The 18,461-nt window shown below is 38.5% G+C and overlaps 1 protein-coding gene across 1 annotated transcript in view; it reads right to left on the bottom strand.

The window, feature by feature from the left end:
- SORCS2 (sortilin related VPS10 domain containing receptor 2) overlaps positions 1-18,461 on the bottom strand; it is a 1,789,666-nt gene that overhangs the window by 486,450 nt on the left and 1,284,755 nt on the right. Inside the window, exon 6 of the mRNA XM_053704165.1 lies at positions 11,581-11,645. Coding sequence (XP_053560140.1) covers positions 11,581-11,645 — 65 coding nt within the window. The remainder of the gene's footprint in view (positions 1-11,580; positions 11,646-18,461) is intronic.

Genomic DNA, 18,461 nt, shown 5'->3' with positions numbered 1-18,461 from the left:
CATGCTGCGTTTATTAAATAAAGTGGTTTCAGTAAAATCTCATGGTAATCTAATTATGTGCTTCTTTTCATAAAGATATCCTGCTATGTTTCTCATTATGACAGAAGTGTAAAATCACAGAATATCATGTGAACAAAGCTAATTTCATAATAGAAGTAAAACATAAAATATTTTTTTTATATCTCTTTAAGCATTCATATTTTTACAAAGTAATTTTTTCAGAACATAGAATGTAATATGGTCTTAAAAACAGGTGAAATGTCAAAATTGCCATACAAACTATATACCCTGTATAGTAAAACGATGTTTTTTTATTTTTTAAAGGGGCATTAATAGTTTCAAGAGGTGGAAGGGGGACTGGGATTACTATAGGGGGCACTAGTATACAAGGAGTGGAAGAGTATTCTAGTGGGCCCATCCACGTGACATGATCATAATTTGCTGCACTTTAGCTTAGATGCCTAAACACAACAGTGTTCTTGCTCTGTCTTTGACATTTTACTGATCTTTGTTTTAAAGTTTTTTTATTGTACAATAGCAATTTACAATCAATCTGACTGTTATGGGCTGCAACCACTTGTACAGAGGGGGGCTACTTGTACAAAGGGCTACTTATACAGATAGCTACTTGTACATAGGGCTACTTGTACAGAGGACTACTGGTACAGAGGGCTACTTGTACAGGGGGCTACTTGTACAGGGGGCTACTTTTACAGGGGGCAATTTGTACACAGGGCTACTTGTACAGAGGGCTACTTGTACAAGGGGCTACTTGTACAGTGGGCTACTTGTATAGATAGCTAATTGTGCAGAGGGCTACTTGTACAGGGGGCTACTTATACAGAGGGCTACTTGTACATAGTGTTACTTGTGCAGATAGCTAATTGTACAGAGGGCTACTTGTACAGAGGGCTACTTGTACAGGGAGCTACTTGTAGAGAGGGCTATTTGTACAGAGGGCTATTTGTACAGAGGGCCACTTGTACAGAGGACTACTGGTACAGAGGGCTACTTGTACAGGGGGCTACTTGTACAGGGGGCTACTTATACAGGGGGCTACTTTTACAGGGGGCAATTTGTACACAGGGCTACTTGTACAGAGGGCTACTTGTACAGGGGGCTACTTGTACAGTGGGCTACTTGTAAAGATAGCTAATTGTACAGAGGGCTACTTGTACAGGGGGATACTTATACAGAGGGCTACTTGTACAGAGGGTTACTTGTACAGATAGCTAATTGTACAGAGGGCTACTTCTACAGAGGGCTACTTGTACAGAGTGTTGCTTGTACAGAGCGCTGCTTGTAAAGAGGGCTACTTGTACAGAGGGATACTTTTACAGAGGGCTACAGATACCGATAGCTACTTGTACAGAGGGCTACTTATACAGGGGACTACTTGTACAAGGGGCTACTTGTACATGGGGGATACTTTTACAGGGGGCTACTTTTACAGGGGGCTACATGTACAGATGGATACTTGTACAGAGGGCTGCTTGTACAGGGGGCTATTTGTACAGAGGGCTACTTGTACAGGGGGCTACTTGTACAGAGGGCTACTTGTACAGAGGGTTGCTTGTAAAGAGGGCTACTTGTACAGGGGGCTACTTGTAGAGAGGGCTACTTGTACAGATGGCTACTTTTACAGAGGGCTACTTTTACAGAGGGCTACTTGTACAGAGGGCTACTTGTACAGGGGGCTACTTGTACAGGGGGCTACTTGTACAGAGGGATACTTGTACAGAGGGATACTTGTACAGAGGGATACTTGTACAGAGGGATACTTGTACAGATAGCTGATTGTACAGAAGGCTACTTGTACAGAGGGCTACATGTACAGGGAGCTACTTGTACAGGGGGCTACTTGTACAGGGGGCTACTTGTACAGGGGGCTATTTGTTCAGAGGGCTACTTGTACAGGGGGCTACTTGTACAGAGGGATATTTGTACAGAGGGATATTTGTACAGAGGGCTACTTGTACCGGTAGCTAATTGTACAGAGGGCTACTTGTACAGGGGGATACTTGTACAGGGGGCTACTTGTACAGAGGGCTACTTGTACAGAGGGATACTTGTACAGAGGGATACTTGTACAGGTAGCTAATTGTACAGAGAGCTACTTGTACAGAGGGCTACTTGTACAGAGGGCTACTTGTACAGAGGGTTGCTTGTACAGAGCGCTGCTTGTAAAGAGGGCTACTTGTACAGAGGGCTACTGATACCGATAGCTACTTGTACAGATAGCTACTTGTACAGAGGGATACTTGTACAGATAGCTACTTGTACAGAGGGCTACTTGTACAGAGGGCTACTGATACCGATAGCTACTTGTACAGAGGACTACTTGTACAGAGGGATACTTGTACAGAAGGCTACATGTACAGAGGGCTACATGTACAGAGGGCTACATGTACAGAGGGCTACTTGTACAGGGGGCTACTTGTACAGGGGGCTATTTGTACAGAGGGCTACTTGTACAGGGGGCTACTTGTACAGAGGGCAATTTGTACAGAGTGCTACTTGTACAGGTAGCTAATTGTACAGAGGGCTACTTGTACAGGGGGATACTTGTACAGAGGGCTACTTGTACAGAGGGCTACTTGTACAGAGGGTTGCTTGTACAGAGCGCTGCTTGTAAAGAGGGCTACTTGTACAGAGGGCTACTGATACCGATAGCTACTTGTACAGATAGCTACTTGTACAGAGGGATACTTGTACAGATAGCTACTTGTACAGAGGGCTACTTGTACAGAGGGCTACTGATACCGATAGCTACTTGTACAGAGGACTACTTGTACAGAGGGATACTTGTACAGAAGGCTACATGTACAGAGGGCTACATGTACAGAGGGCTACATGTACAGAGGGCTACTTGTACAGGGGGCTACTTGTACAGGGGGCTATTTGTACAGAGGGCTACTTGTACAGGGGGCTACTTGTACAGAGGGCTATTTGTACAGAGTGCTACTTGTACAGGTAGCTAATTGTACAGAGGGCTACTTGTACAGGGGGATACTTGTACAGAGGGCCACTTGTACTGAGGGATACTTGTACAGAGTGCTACTTGTACAGGTAGCTAATTGTACAGAGGGCTACTTGTACAGAGGGTTGCTTGTACAGAGCGCTGCTTGTAAAGAGGGCTACTTGTACAGAGGGCTACTTGTACAGAGGGCTACTGATACCGATAGCTACTTGTACAGAGGGCTACTTGTACAGATAGCTACTTGTACAGAGGGCTACTTGTACAGATAGCTACTTGTACAGAGGTATACTTGTACAGATAGCTACTTGTACAGAGGGCTACTTGTACAGAGGGCTACTGATACCGATAGCTACTTGTACAGAGGGCTACTTGTACAGATAGCTACTTGTACAGAGGGCTACTTGTACAGAGGGCTACTGATACCGATAGCTACTTGTAAAGAGGGCTACTTGTACAGAGGGCTACTTGTACAGCATTAATAAAATTAGAGCATTTGCATTGTACACATGTATTATGACCCTTTAACACTGTTACTGATATTAGACCAGATTACAAGAAGAGCGCAAACGTTTGTACGCGAGAGATAAGGGGTTTATCGCGGGTGTTTGCGCTCATTGGACTTACCACTAGTTTTACCAGTTGAAAGTTAAAGCGATCGCTTTAATGCAAACGCGATTTATGCTAGAATTATTACCTCTACTTCAGAGCTGTTTTTTCCTGTTTCGCTAAATTGTGTGATACTGTGTATGTACTGTAAATATTTCCCATTCCAATGTTCTGCACATTTTTAATAGATATTCCTATATATATATCTGTATATAATTATCTATACCTATGTAGATATATAGGAATACATATACAGTATATTATTCCAAAAAAACATCAGATATATGTAGAAACTTTTTATTTATGAATAAATAGAACATATTCTTGTATGTGAAGGCATAGAAGCCTACTTATCAAGCCGTCAACGGTGCTGCATTCGCCGGGACCAACACGCTCGCCAAACATCGCAGCCGCGGACCTGAATACGCTCTCCATATTTATAAAAAAAGCTGTCAAAAAGCCGGGCACCAAGTACGGGGCGATGAGCAGCGGACTGTTGTTTTCTGCATCCTCTTCTGTCGACGCCTTCTGAACAATGAAGTTTCTCTTTAAATGACGTCATCCAAGATGGCGTCCCTTACATTCCGATTGGCTTATAGAATTCTATCAGCCAATTGGAATTAAGGTGGAAAAAATCCTATTGGCTGTTGCAATCAGCCAATAGGATTGAGCGTTCATCCTATTGGCTGATCCAATCAGCCAATAGGATTGAGATCGCATTCTATTGGCTGATTGGAATTGCCAATAGAATGCGATAACGATCCTATTTGATGATTGCAACAGCCAATAGGATTTTTCCACCTTAATTCCTATTGGCTGATAGAATTCTATCAGCCAATCGGAATATAAGGGACGCCATCTTGGATGACGTCATTTAAATGGAAACTTCATTGTTCAGAAGACGTCGACAGAAGAGGATGCTCCGCGCCGGATGTCTGGAAGATGGAGCCGCTCCGCAATAGATGGATGAAGATAGAACATGCAGTCTGGATGAAGACTTCTGCCCGGTTGGATGAAGAATTCGGCACACTTGGATGAAGACTTCTGCCGGCTTCGCTGAGGACTTCTGCCGCTTCGTTGAGGATGGATGTCGGGTCTTCAAAAACTGTAAGTGGATCTTCAGGGTTAGTATAAGGTTTTTTTAAGGGTTTATTAGTGGGTTTTAATTTTATATTAGGGGTTTGTGCTGAAAAAGAGCTTAATGCCCTTTTAAGGGCAATGCCCATACAAATGCCCTTTTCAGGGCAATGGGGAGCTTAGGTTTTTTAGATAGGTTTTTATTTGGGGGGTTGGTTTTACTGTTGGGGGGTATTTGTATTTTTATTTACAGGTAAAAGAGCTGATTTCTTTGGGGCAATGCCCCGCGAAAGGCCCCTTTAAGGGCCATTGGTAGTATATTGTAGGCTAGGGTTTTTTTATTTTGGGGGGGCTTTTTAATTTTAATAGGGCTATTAGATTAGGTGTAATTAGTTTAAATATTTGATAATTTATTTTTTATTTTGTGTAATTTAGTGTTTATTATTTTTTGTAACAGTGTTTTTTATTTTTTTGTAACTTAGTATTTTTTAATTGTAGATTTTAAAAATTGAGTAGGGTTAGGTTTTTAAATATGTAATATAGTTAATTTAATTTGTAGTTTAATGTAATTTTAGTATAACAGGGTAGTTTAATTAATAGTTTAATATAGTTTAATGTCATTTTACTATAATAGTTAGGGTAGGTTAATTAATAGCTTAATATAGTTTATTTTAATTCTAAAGGTAAGTTTAAATTTATTATAAGATAAGGATGATTCTGGCGATGTGGGGAGCTGGCGGTTAAGGGGTTAATAGGTTTAGTAAGTGGTAGTGATGTGGGAGGCCAGGTGTTTAGGGGTTAATACATTTATTCAGTTGCGGTGGGGTCCGGGAGCGGCGGGATAGGGGTTAATACATTTATTTAATGGCGGTGGGGTCCGGGAGCGGCAGAATAGGGGTTAATAACTTTATTTAGGTTGTGGCGGTGTCGGGAAGCAGTGGGATAAGGGTTAATAACTTTATTTAGGTGGTATCGATGTCGGGCGGCAGATTAGGGGTGTTTAGACTTGGGGCTTATGTTAGGGTGTTAGGTGTAAACGTTACTTTTATTCTAGCATAGAAATCAATGGAATATCTGGCAGCAGCGAACAGGAGCTTTTGCTGCTTTCAGACTCCCATTGATTCCTATGGCATCTGTGGCCTCCAGGGTGGCGGATTGAAAACCAAGTACGCTGGGCCGGAATAGTGGCGAGCGTACCTGTTAGAAATTTGATAACTTGCAAAAGTAGTCAGATAGTGCCGAATTTGTATTCGGAACATCTGTAATGACGTAAGCATCGATCTGTGTCAGACTGAGACCCGCGGATCGTATGTTACGTCACAAATTTCAACTTTTGCCGGTCTGTAGGCTTTGATAAATGAGGCGAATCAGGCTCACCACAATTACGCTGCGGAATCCCAGCGTATTTGCAGTTGACGGCTTGTTAAATAGGCCTCATTGGCATGTGAAATATTCATATTTTCATATCAGGTTAGCCCACATGAGAATATGTGATCAGGTTTGCGCCAGAGTGGGTTTTTTTCCACTTTTTTTCTCTCCATTGACTTATTGTAAGTTTGGCTTTTTGCGCTTGTAGAGTCAGCGCGTGAGCAAAAACAGTTTACTTTTAACTCATAATACGCACAAAAAGCTTACTTCTAGCGCAATTAACACTCGAGCGGGAGAGTTAATTAGTGCTCCACTTGTAATCTGGCCTATTATGTATAAACCAGTGTAATTACAGGAATACTAAAGCCCAATTTATTCTACTTAAATATTACATAACTCCATTTATTTATTTTTTTACTTCATTGACCTGAAGTTGTTAGTTTCTATAACCTTTCATATTTTGGTAGGATAAATGTTTTATGACAGAAAGAGATATTACAGAAAAGCTTATTGAGTGATTTAAAGGGCTATGAAACCCAAAAAAGGTTCTTTAATAATTCAGATAGATAGAGCATGTGATTTTAAACAACTTTCTAATTTATTTCTATTATCAATTTTTCCTGGTTCTCTTGGTATCCTTTGTGGAAAAACAGGGACATAAGCTTAGGAGCCGGCCCATTTCAGAAGCATTATTAGTTATCCATTTGCAAGAGTACTAGATGGCAGCTCTATTTCCTGCCAAGTAGTGCTCCAAATGCCTATCTAGGTATCTCTTCATCATGGGAACGAAGCAAATTTGATATTAGACGTAAACTGGAAACTTATTTAAACGTCATGCTCTGTCTGAATCACAAAAGAACATTTTTGGAATATTTTTAGAAAAAAGGCTTAGGAGCAAATCTATCAAGCTCTGTATGGAGCTTGAAGCCCCGTGTTTCTGGTGAGCCTTCAGGCTCACCAGAAACACCAGTTATGAAGCAGCGGTCTAAAGACCGCTGCTCCATAACCTGTCCGCCTGCTCTGAGGAGGCGGACAGACATTGCCACAAATCAACCCGATCGAATATGATCGGGTTGATTGACACCCCCCCTGCTAGCAGCCGATTGGCCGAGAATCTGCAGGGGGCGGCGTTGCACCAGCAGTTCACAAGAGCTGCTGGTGCAATTCTGAATACGAAGAGCGTATTGGTCTCCGCATTCAGCGAGGTCTGTCGGACATGATCCACAATGTCAGATCATAGGCCCCTTATACTCTCTGAAAGGACCAGTCAACACATTAGATTTGCATAATCAACAAATGCAAGATAACAAGACAATGCAATAGAACTTAGTCTGAACTTCAAATGAGTAGTAGATTTTTTTTCTAACAAATTTCAAAGTTATGTCTATTTCCACTCCCCTTGTACCATGTGATAGCAATCAGCCAATCACAAATGCATATACGTATAGTCTGTGAATTCTTGCACATGCTCAGTAGGAACTGGTGACTCAAAAAGTATAAATATAAAAGACTGTGCACATTTTTTTTAATGGAAGTAAATTGGAAAGTTATTTAAAATTACATGCTGTATCTGAATCATGAAAATGTAATTTAACCTAAGTGTCCCTTTAAATGCATTGGAATTAAATTTACAAGTAATACAATTTCAACATTTGATTACTTATGTATCAATTAACACACAGACCAGGCTTGACTCCATGACAATAGGGCCTATTTATCAAAGACCGCTGCTCCATAACCTTTCCGCCTGCTCTGAGGCAGCAGACAGAGATTGTGTGAAATCAACTCGATCGAATACGATCAGCTTGAATAACACCCCCTGCTAGTGGCCGATTAGCCGCAAATCTGCAGGGGGCAGCGTTGCACCAGCAGTTTACAAGAGCTGCTGGTGCAATGCTGAATGCAGAGAGCGTATTGCTCTCCGCATTCAGCGATGTCTGTCGGACCTGATCCGCTGTTGGACAGACATTTCATAAATAGGCCCCAATATCTTATCCAAGTGAGCCTGCAATAGTTGCAGATAGTGTAATTTGCCATTCTAATGAAGGTATTTCTATTAAATGCTTGTAGCATATCTTCAACAAACTCTTTATCTGATACATGTATCTGTATTAGAATAATATTTTCTATAGAAATTATTTAAAGTTAATGCTTATAAAATGCACTACACATAAACTATTCACTTTAATGCATAAACAAATCCCTGTTTAATAAACAATAACTTTAACAAGCATTTGTTAAATCAGACATTTATGGGAATTTATTCTTAGACTCATCTGTAGTACTATACAGAAACAACCACAGCATTTGTACTCTAAGAGGATTTAATACTTAAGTGACTTGAAACATGGAAAGATTAGTTGTTTTTCTAAATCAACTGTGACTTGGTTGCCTCACTGAATCTCTAAATAGAAACCAAGTCCATTAGATATGTTATCCAAGCGAGAGTTTCCAATAGGTCAATTAGAAAATGTCAAAATAAATAAAGCGTAGTACAAACTTTAAAACCCAACATATTACAACCATATATCAGTTTCCTTCTAAAAAAATAACTGTATGAGATCTAATGCACATAGTCTCAGCATTAACTCTTTATGAGGTTAAAGCAGATATGTCAAGTCACACCACTATTAAAGTGACACATTATCTGCAGTCTGTTCTCCAGATCACAATGTTGATCATCATAAAAATACCATCAAAGGAAAAGATCAGAATGTGCAAATGCATTGTGTGTTACTGTCACATTAAAGGGATATTAAACCCAAAACTTTTTTTTTTTTTAGTGTCTTTAAAGGGATAAGAAACCCAATTTATTTTCTTTGATGATTCTAATAGAGCATGTAATTTTAATCAACATTCTAATTTACTCCTATTATCAATATTTCTACGTTTTTTTGGTATCTTTATTGGAAAAAGTAGGAATGTAAGCTTAGGAGCCGGTGTCTTAAATTAAGTTTTCTACCATAGGAATGTGACAACCTCGTCACTTCCGGTGACGTGTAAACAGCTGTTGGTTTGTGGAGCTCACTGCTCATGCGCTAGAGGCCCAACCTCCTACAAACAGCTGTTTAAGGCAGAATAGGTGACAACTTATTTTAGAACACCGGTGTGTCCAGTGGTTTCTGTCAGGTTTGTTTATCGTTCACATTTGTTGTTTCACAACTGTTTTGATATCGGCAACACTGACAGGAAGTCTTTAACTTGTTATGAAGAAGGTTATACAATGTACCAGCAACAAGTATGTGATGGACCGTGGATGTGAATGGTTAGAAATTGAATTGTTGCTGTCGTTTGTAGTGTGCAAGTTCCCTCATAAGCAGTGAGGGAACTTGCACACTACAAACTACAGCAATAATTCAATTTTTGGAACTACTAAAATGGAACTCCATGGCTTAGATTACAAGTCGAGCACTATTGATAGTGTAGGGTGCGGCATCAATAACATTGGCCCGTGCTAGGATTAGAGCACAATCTGGTATTACAAGCCCATGGTAAAACTGCATAACCAGAGAATGTTTAGCACATCTAAAATCCCTATATAGCGCCCTATACTTTCAATGGATATTGCAGCTATATTAAACATCACTTCCCACGGTAATAGGGCCCTCAATCCCTCCTGTATGTGTTTGTAAATTGTGTCCTGTCTCTTACAAGTCTTGTATTGTTTTATTTAAATGAATTGTATCCATGGACAGCGCTGCAGAATATGTTGGCGCTTCATAAATAAAGTATAGTAATAATATTACAAGTTAAAAATGATGTGTTGAACTTGAGCGCAACTCATAAAATAGCTATAAAAGCTATTGGGGAAATAGAGCCTGAAATATCATGGGAGTTATCAACCTCAGCTGTGTTTCACTTGGGAATATAGTGTAAGAAAAATAATAAAAATCCTTTTTCTTATATATTTTTGAAATATTGTGATCAACCCCTATGTGTTTAACTCCTGCAAATGGGTTAAACCCATAATTAAGCTAGGTCCTGATGCACTACTTGGAGCTAGCTGAACAAATCTGATAAGCCAATAACATAAGCCATTTGTGGTAAGCAACCTATAAGCAGCTAGGTGCCAGTTATATATTGCTGCTCTAGAGCTATGTGTTTTTAATGTCTTTGTTAAAGGAGCAGCATTGCCCTACTGGGAACTAGCTGAGCAAATCAGTTGTGCTAATGACAAAAGGCATATATGTGCAGCCAGTAATCAGCAGCTAACTCCCAGTAGTGCACTGCTGCTTCTGAGCCTACCTAGGTATGCTTCTCAACAAACGATACCAAAAGAATTAAGTAAATTAGATAACAGAAGTAAATTAGAAGGTTGTATAAAATTGCTTGCTGTATCTTAATCATGAAAGATTAGATTTTACACTGCTGTTACTTTAAGTCAAATAGGGGGTCTCTTAGATATGGGAATGATCTACTGAGGAGAATTGAGCTGGGGGGGGGGTTGTGTAGGGGTCCCAAAAACGTTAGAAGGATTTTTGAAGAGGAAAATCATGTAGAGGGGCCAAGGATATTAAAAAGACAAATGTTAGTGGGGCTGGAGGAGATGGGGTTGCACATCGGAATGAGCTTTGCTAAAAGAGCTATGACTGATAGTGGTGTCAGGTTATGGTAATTATGTCAGTGACAAACCAAGAGGGATCAAATTATCCCTGTATTATAGGGATAGCCCTGGTTTCTATATATAACATAACTTGTATACTTTGCTTCTTATGTCTTGACCTTATAGGTGGTCACAACACAAATACACCCAAAAGAGTTGTTATACTGACAAGGAGAGCCTCATATATGAGACCCTAACAAAGATGACAACCCTTTTAAAGGTTCAAACTTTTTCCAGCCACCAAATCTTTAAAATACCTTTATTCTTTTAAGCGCAGTGCAGTTGAGACCTGGCTAGTCTCTTTCCATGCACCACTCTGGAGAGTGTGCTGTCTTCCCACCTTGGATTATACTAACCCCTTTAAAGGAACATAGGGGGTCACAATTTAAGTGTGCATGAGTGCATTTAAACTATGTATAGAAGCATTATTGCAGTATCTTGCAAAATGCTTCCACTAGAGCCATTACTGTTTCAATGGGATATGCATATATGCTACATGTCCTGTGCACCCTTAATCATCCACCTGGGGAATGGATTGTATCAGTGATGAGCAGGCATGGTGTTTGAGTGAGGATAAGAAAGGGCACGTGCAGCATATATGCGTATACAGTTGAAGCAGAAATTACCTTTTCTAGAAGCATTTTGGAAAATAGAAAATATATTGCAAAACGTTTTTTATCCAAAATTGAAAGGTGCTCATGCACATTTACATTTTGACTATTGTGTCCCTTGTTTGCAGCAGCTAAACTTATCTTGTCCAGCGACATTGCTTAGAATGTTATGCTTTACTGTAAAATGATAGAATGTGTTAATCAATATGAAACATGATTATTGACATTATCTGTTATTGGCATTTTTTGTGTATTTACCTTTACTATTTTTTTGCAACCTCCAGGAATGACATATTACATAAATACAGAATGCAACACTTAATGGTTTACTGTACCTCCATCAAGGTCTTGAAGCTCCATATGAACTAAATCAGGATCCGTATCAACTCCAGCTACAGACCTACAAGTAGAGAACACTAGGTTATCAGTGGTCACAGTGTGGACTTGTCAAGGACTAAAAACATGTTTATTTTGCCTTACAATTATGTAAAGAGTAAACTCGTATTCGTTTACAGTGATGTATTTCGTTTTTGTGCTTCTCTATGTACTGAGAAATCTGCAACTCCTCGACTGCCCCTGCTGGAGCTCATTTTTTATTTTTTATATATTCTTGAAAAACTGGAGGCCAAAAACACATGGAGGAGTCATGTGCCCACATTAGACAATCAGAGATTATTTCTTTGTAAAAAAAAAGGTAATATATAAAGACTTGTAAACATAGATGTGAGAAGGAATCGTGCCATGTAAAACTACACATCAGAATTTGTGCCCCCTAAATATTGATGCCCTAGGCATAGGTCTAGTTGACCCAGGCCAAATTATGCCCTTCAGAAAAAGTGATAGCACAATGGAACAATCAAGACAGGGCATCAGGGCATATTTATATTAAATAATCCCGTCAAATGTTTGGAAAATCACATCAGTGGCGATTGTTATTTTAATTCACATTTTTGTTGTTGTTCTAGCAATGAATTTATGGGTAAATCTATTGATATGTGATCTTAGAACTTCAACAAAGATACAATAAGCCTATTGGATTTCAGTACTGTTTATGCAGCAATGAAGAATTACAAAGAATTATGAATAATTTATAAATAAGGACACACTATAATTTGTATAATAATGTAAAGCATCTCCACCACATATTGCCAGTTAGAATAATGCTGGATATTCGTAGGACATGCTGGTACAATTATCCATATATAATTAATACACATATGTGTAGTATAAAGAAAGATATAAAGATTTTGATTTTTGGGGGATTTACAAGGAAAATATTATTTCCCCCTAATGAATGCAATAATATTCTATAGAACTGTTCTATTTTTAAGGGACACTCAAGTCAAAATGAAACTTTCATGATTCAGAAAGAGCACAATGTTTTAAAAATCTTTCCAATTTACTTAAATTATCTAATTTTGCACAATTTTATTATATGCACATTTTTTTTAAAGTACCAGCTCCTACTGAGCATGTGCACAATCTCACAGTGTATACTTATGTCTGTGATTGGTTGATGTCTGTCACATGATCAGGGTACTGGCAAATGGGGGGGGGGGGGTTGACAGAAAAAATAAATAATAATCTACTGCTTTTGTAAATTCAGATTTAGTGGTATTACATTGTCTTTTATTATGCACTTGTGAATTATGCACTACTTCTGTATTTAGAGGTCCTTTAATGTGTTGACTAATTAATTAGAAGTTTAAGGGATATGAAACCCAAATATTTCTGATTCAGATAGAGTATGTCATTTTAAACAACTTTCTAATTTACTTGTATTATAATTTTTTCTTCATTCTCTTCTTATCTTTTTTTGAAAAGTAGGGATATAAGCTCAGGAGCCAGCCAATTTATGGAACACTATATAGCAGCAGTTTTTCAATAATGTTATCCATTTGAAAGAGCACTATATGGCAGCACTATTTCCTGCCACATAGTGCTCCAAATGCCTACCTAGGTATCTCTTCAGCACTGAATATCATGGGAACAAAGCAAATTGCTGTTTTTTTTTTAAATGGTATGCTCTGTCTGAATCACAAAAGAAAATGTTTAGGTTTCATATCCCTTTAAGCTTTAGACAATAGTAATTGTATAGATATAAAAGCTGAGAGTGCCAACTTGTAATTGTTTTCCAGTCTATAACTGCATATTGTATTTGACTAATCAGAAACCACTTGTCACCAGTTGTTTTTTTTTAAATGTACTCACCATCTGAATCATGATATTTTTTTGAGGTTCTTTGTCCCTTTAAGAAAAAGCTAAGAAAATTGAAAGAGAAACCAACAGGAATTGTGACCAACACTTCGATGCCTGGGGGCCGATTTATCATCCCCCAAATGCAGCCAAATGCTGTTGTACTCGCGCGAGCCTTCAGGCTTGCCGGAAACAGGAGTAAAGAAGCAGCAGTCTTAAGATCGCTGCTCTTTAACTCGTCCACCACCTCAGATCGGGTTGATTGACACCCCCTGCTAGCGGCTGATTAGCCGCGAATCTGCAGGGGGTGGTATTGCACGAGAAATGCTTGTGCAATGATAAATGCCGACAGCGTATGCTGTCTGCATTTATCGATGTGCGGGCGGACATGATCCGCTACAGATAATTCGGCCTCCTATTGATCATGGGCTAACAGTGACACCTCCCACAGAAAAAAGTTGGTTTATTCAGCACACAAAAAAAACGGAAAAAAAAACAGTATTGTGTTTTTTAAATTTTAAGTATAATGCAGCAAGTGTTTTTCTAATCTATTTACTTGTTTTCCTATAAAATTTGAATAACCACAGTGTTAAAATGTGTTTCATCTTACACCTTCCCTTTATTTCAATAATAGTGAAAAACCAATCCAACAATATTGTCCTTAATGACTAAATAATGATCTTATTGAAAACTAGAGAGCACAGTTTGCATTCATACCATATACTCACATAACAATAATAATAAAAGCCACCTTAATGATTACAACTATACAGAATAAGCTGTGTGAGTATTTATTTCTCACAGAGAGGCATTCCAACAGTAAACATTATTTTAAGACTATTTCTATTTGAAAGGCACGAACCAATGCTGGAAAAATAGCTCTGATATTTCAAGTGGAGAATATTCAAAGAATAATGAATACAAACACCACACATTCTCCCCTTACAGTGAACAATCACTGCTAGCTACAATAATACAGCAGAGCAGAAAGTAATTATTTTAATATCCAGCCTTGTGAAATGTATTCCACAATCTTCATTTTCCTGTATTTTAAGCCAATTTATCAAGTCAAGAATAAAGAGGCGTACTGGGTTTAAAAAAAAAAGGCAAAGTAATGTGTAATTAATGCTGCATAATGAATAAAAGATTAGATAGCCAATATATCCGGAACAAGACATTATTTCTTTCATTTATAAAATAAAAGTTGCCCAGACACATAAAAAGGTAGAAAAAAAACATGTTTATTTATCCCCTGTATTATTAAAAGCAAAAAGCATCCATCAAACGTACACAAAAAGCAATTATTAAGGAATGAGAACAATATATTATGGTTCAGCTGTTACGTTGTTTTAATAACCAAGGCTATAAAGTATATAATAAAAAGCCATATGTGACTGCAGGATTTTTATAAACTTGTTGGGAGTTTATGATGAAAGAATATTCAGCTGGTAGAAATAGCAGGGGGTGGTTATTATTTGGGCTAACAGAAAATACAGAGATTACAGAAAATATATTTTTTTCACCTCCAAAGTGTTGTATTCTCAAAATATTTAAAGAGAGAGACATTAGATTGTATGGCTACCAGTGGCGTCACTAGGGGGGGGGCGGGCCGCACCCGGGTGACACCCTCCAGGGGGTGACACAAAAAAAAAATTTTTTTTTTTTTTTTTTAATTTTATTGAAATTCAAAGAAATACAATGTTGAGATGCATAGATTTTTTTTTTTATTAGAGGGGCTGGCATTTGTGAACATTGGTGGGACTGGGGAAGTTGTAGACACACAAATTTTTTGCCCCTTGAGCCAGTGCTGCAATTTCAACAAATAGTTTTCCCGGCTGCTTTTGCTTGTTTGTACTTTGCTTCTCGCAATTTCGCTATGAATGTTGTGGGCATGCCGTGGGGCTTGCAATGTTGCGCTGCTAGCCTAAACCTGCCTGCCTATCTGTGCTCACTGCTCAGTGACATGTGGAGCAGTGGAGTCACTCACTGCTGTGCTGTCTCTCTAAACGGGAACTGGCAAATCATGAGGGGGATACCTGGTACCTGACCGCATGACTGTTTGACACTGTCTTTAAAGTGAAGGAGCCACGTATGATGCCCACCAGACCATTACGGTTACGGTACACTAAGTGCACACTGAACAGGTAGGAGGGCGGGCGGGGGTCTGGGGGTGGGCAGAGTGCAGAGGTGATTGGCCATAAGAAGCGGTAGGCACGCGGCCCGGGGCTGTGCACTGACAGGCTTGGAACAGAGTCAGAGAGCAGAATTTTAATAGTTTGCACCTAAACCTTTTCTTTAGTGATTTATTTTTAGAGTGCTCTGTTTATCTTTCATTTGATGCTCTGCTGAGCCAGGGAGCAGCTCTAGGCATGAGCTTTATAATTAATGCAGTGTAGTTTACATATTTTGTAAGTGTGTGTCTGAGTTTTTGTGTGTGTGTCTCAGTGTTTTTGTGTGTGTGTTTTTGTGTGTGTGTCTGAGTGTGTTTCCGAGTGTTTGTGTGTGCATCTGAGTATGTTTTTAAGTGTGTCTGAGTGTTTGTATGTGTGTGTGCCTGTGTTTTTGTGTGTGTCTGCTTTCTGGGGGGGGGGTGACACCATAACTTACCGCACCGGGTGACACCAACCCTAGTGACGCCACTGATGGCTACATATAAATACATTGAGAATAATTTGAAATGAACATGAAAGTCACAATTAAACTTTCATGATTGAAAGTTTACTTATAATATCAAATTTATTTAATTCTCCTGCTATTATTTGTCAAAAAGCATACTTGTGTGTAGCCTCAGAACAGCAATGCACTACTGGGAGATAGTTGGTGATTGGTGGCTACACAAATATGCCTCTTATTAGTGGTTCACCAAATATGTTCAGATAGATATCATTAGTGGATTGTTTTGTGTTTTATGCAAGAAAAAGTGTAATAACAAAATGCACATTTAGCAAAGGCAGAATTTCCGCTCAGGCAAAATAAGCCGTTACCTAAGGGTGTGTGGATTTAAGAAGTATCTGTTGATAGTACTTGCCAAAATAAAAAAGAACAATAATGTCTGACCCCTATAAAAGGATGTCGCTCTTGCATCTCAGCAAATAATTATTGACTGCAGTGGCCATGAACAGGATTCATATCCCTGAAATCAGAATGTCTCAGTCTCCTTCTCAGTTTTTTATTTCAGGAGTTCTATTCCTGTGCTGCTTTCATTATAGCCACACAAAACACAACTTCAAAGATATGAATATCACATGATTCTGAGGTGAGCCAATCACATGACAGTGTACTCATTTGCAGGTCCTAGTCACCCTCACTTTTTTTGCCTCAGAAGAAATTCAGTTAGAAGCAACAGATTTTCTGACGCAGGCATCAAAATTGTAGCACTACCAGACACAGCCCCATTCACCTAGTCAACCAAAAGAATATTGGGATTGTCTACATATTTACTATAATGATTCATCCAATAGGGTATCTCCTTGGCTGTATTATCTGAAGAAAATGCACAATTAAATCAGTTCATAACTACCATGTCCTAATAATGGAACACTATACCCAAATTTCTCATTAATGATTCAGATAGAGCATGCAATTTTAATCAACTTTCTAATTTACTCCTATTATCAATTTTTCTTTGTTCTCTTGTTATCTTTATTTAAAAAGCTGGAATGTAAAGCTTAAGAGCCGGACCATTTTTGGTTGAAAACCTGGGTTATGCCTGCTTATTGGTTTGCTAAATGTAGCCACTAATAAGCAAGTGCTATCCAGGGTGCTGAACCTAAAATGGGCTGGCTCCATAGCTTTAAATTCCTGCTTTTTAAATAAAGATAGCAAGAGAATGAAGAAAATTTGACAGTAGGAATAAATTAGAAAGATGCTTAAAATTGCATGCTCTATCTGAATCATTAAAGAATAAAATAGGTTTAGTGTTCCTTTAATAGAACATGGTAGTTATGAACTGATTTAATTGTGCATTTTCTTCAGATAATACAGCCAATGAGATACTCTATTGGATGAATCATTATAGTAAATATGTAAACAATCTCAATAGTTTTTTGGTTGCCTAGGTGAATGGGGCTGTGTGTGGTGGTGCTACAATTTTGATGCCCTCATCAGAAAAGCTGTTGCTTCCGACTGAATTACTTCTGAGGCAAACAAAAGTGAGCTTAAATTGGTGAGGGTGACTAGGACCTGCAAATGAGTACACTGTCATGTGATTGGCTCACCTCAGAATCATGTGATATTCATATCTTTGAAGTAGTGTTTTGTGTGGCTATAATGAAAGCAGCACAGGAATAGAACTCCTGAAATAAAAAGCAGAGAAGGGGACTGATATATTCTGATTTCAGTAGGAGGAAAATAGAAAGATGCTTAAAATTTCATGCTCTATCTGAATCATTAAAGAAAACATTTGGGTTTAGTATCCCTCTAAAGGGACAGTCTATACCAGATTTTTTATTGTTTTAAAAGATAGATAATCCCTTTATTACCCATTTCCTAGTTTTGTATAACCAACACAGTATTATTAATATACTTTTTACCTCTGTGATTATCTAGTATCTAAGCCTCTGCAAACTGCCCACTTATTTCAGTTCTTTTTGCAGACTTGCGTTTTAGCCAATCACTCCTAGGTAACTCCACATGTGAGCAAAGTGTTATATATTGTATATGACAAGCATGAACTAACACCCTCTAGTGGTGAAAAACTGTCAAAATGCATTCAGATAAGAGGTGGCCTTCAAGGTCTATGAAATTAGCATATGAACCTCCTATGTTTAGCTTTCACTTAATAATACCAAGAGAACAAAGCAAAATTAGTTATAAAAGTAAATTGGGAAGTTGTTTAAAATGACATGTCCTATCTGAATCATAAAAGTTTATTTTGTACTAGACTGTCCCTTTAACGTCAATCTATTGCATGAGCCTGATAGAGGAATGTATTCACTAAACACATCCATTTTTTTATATATAAATACATTAAACCATGCACACTATCAAATAATACATTTGAGTAACCTAAGAATGATAA

The sequence above is a fragment of the Bombina bombina genome, chromosome 2, assembly GCF_027579735.1.
Source record: "Bombina bombina isolate aBomBom1 chromosome 2, aBomBom1.pri, whole genome shotgun sequence".
Taxonomy (NCBI): Eukaryota; Metazoa; Chordata; class Amphibia; order Anura; family Bombinatoridae; genus Bombina; species Bombina bombina.
Note: the sequence above shows the minus strand (reverse complement) of the source record. Positions and strands in the feature narration are given on the sequence as shown.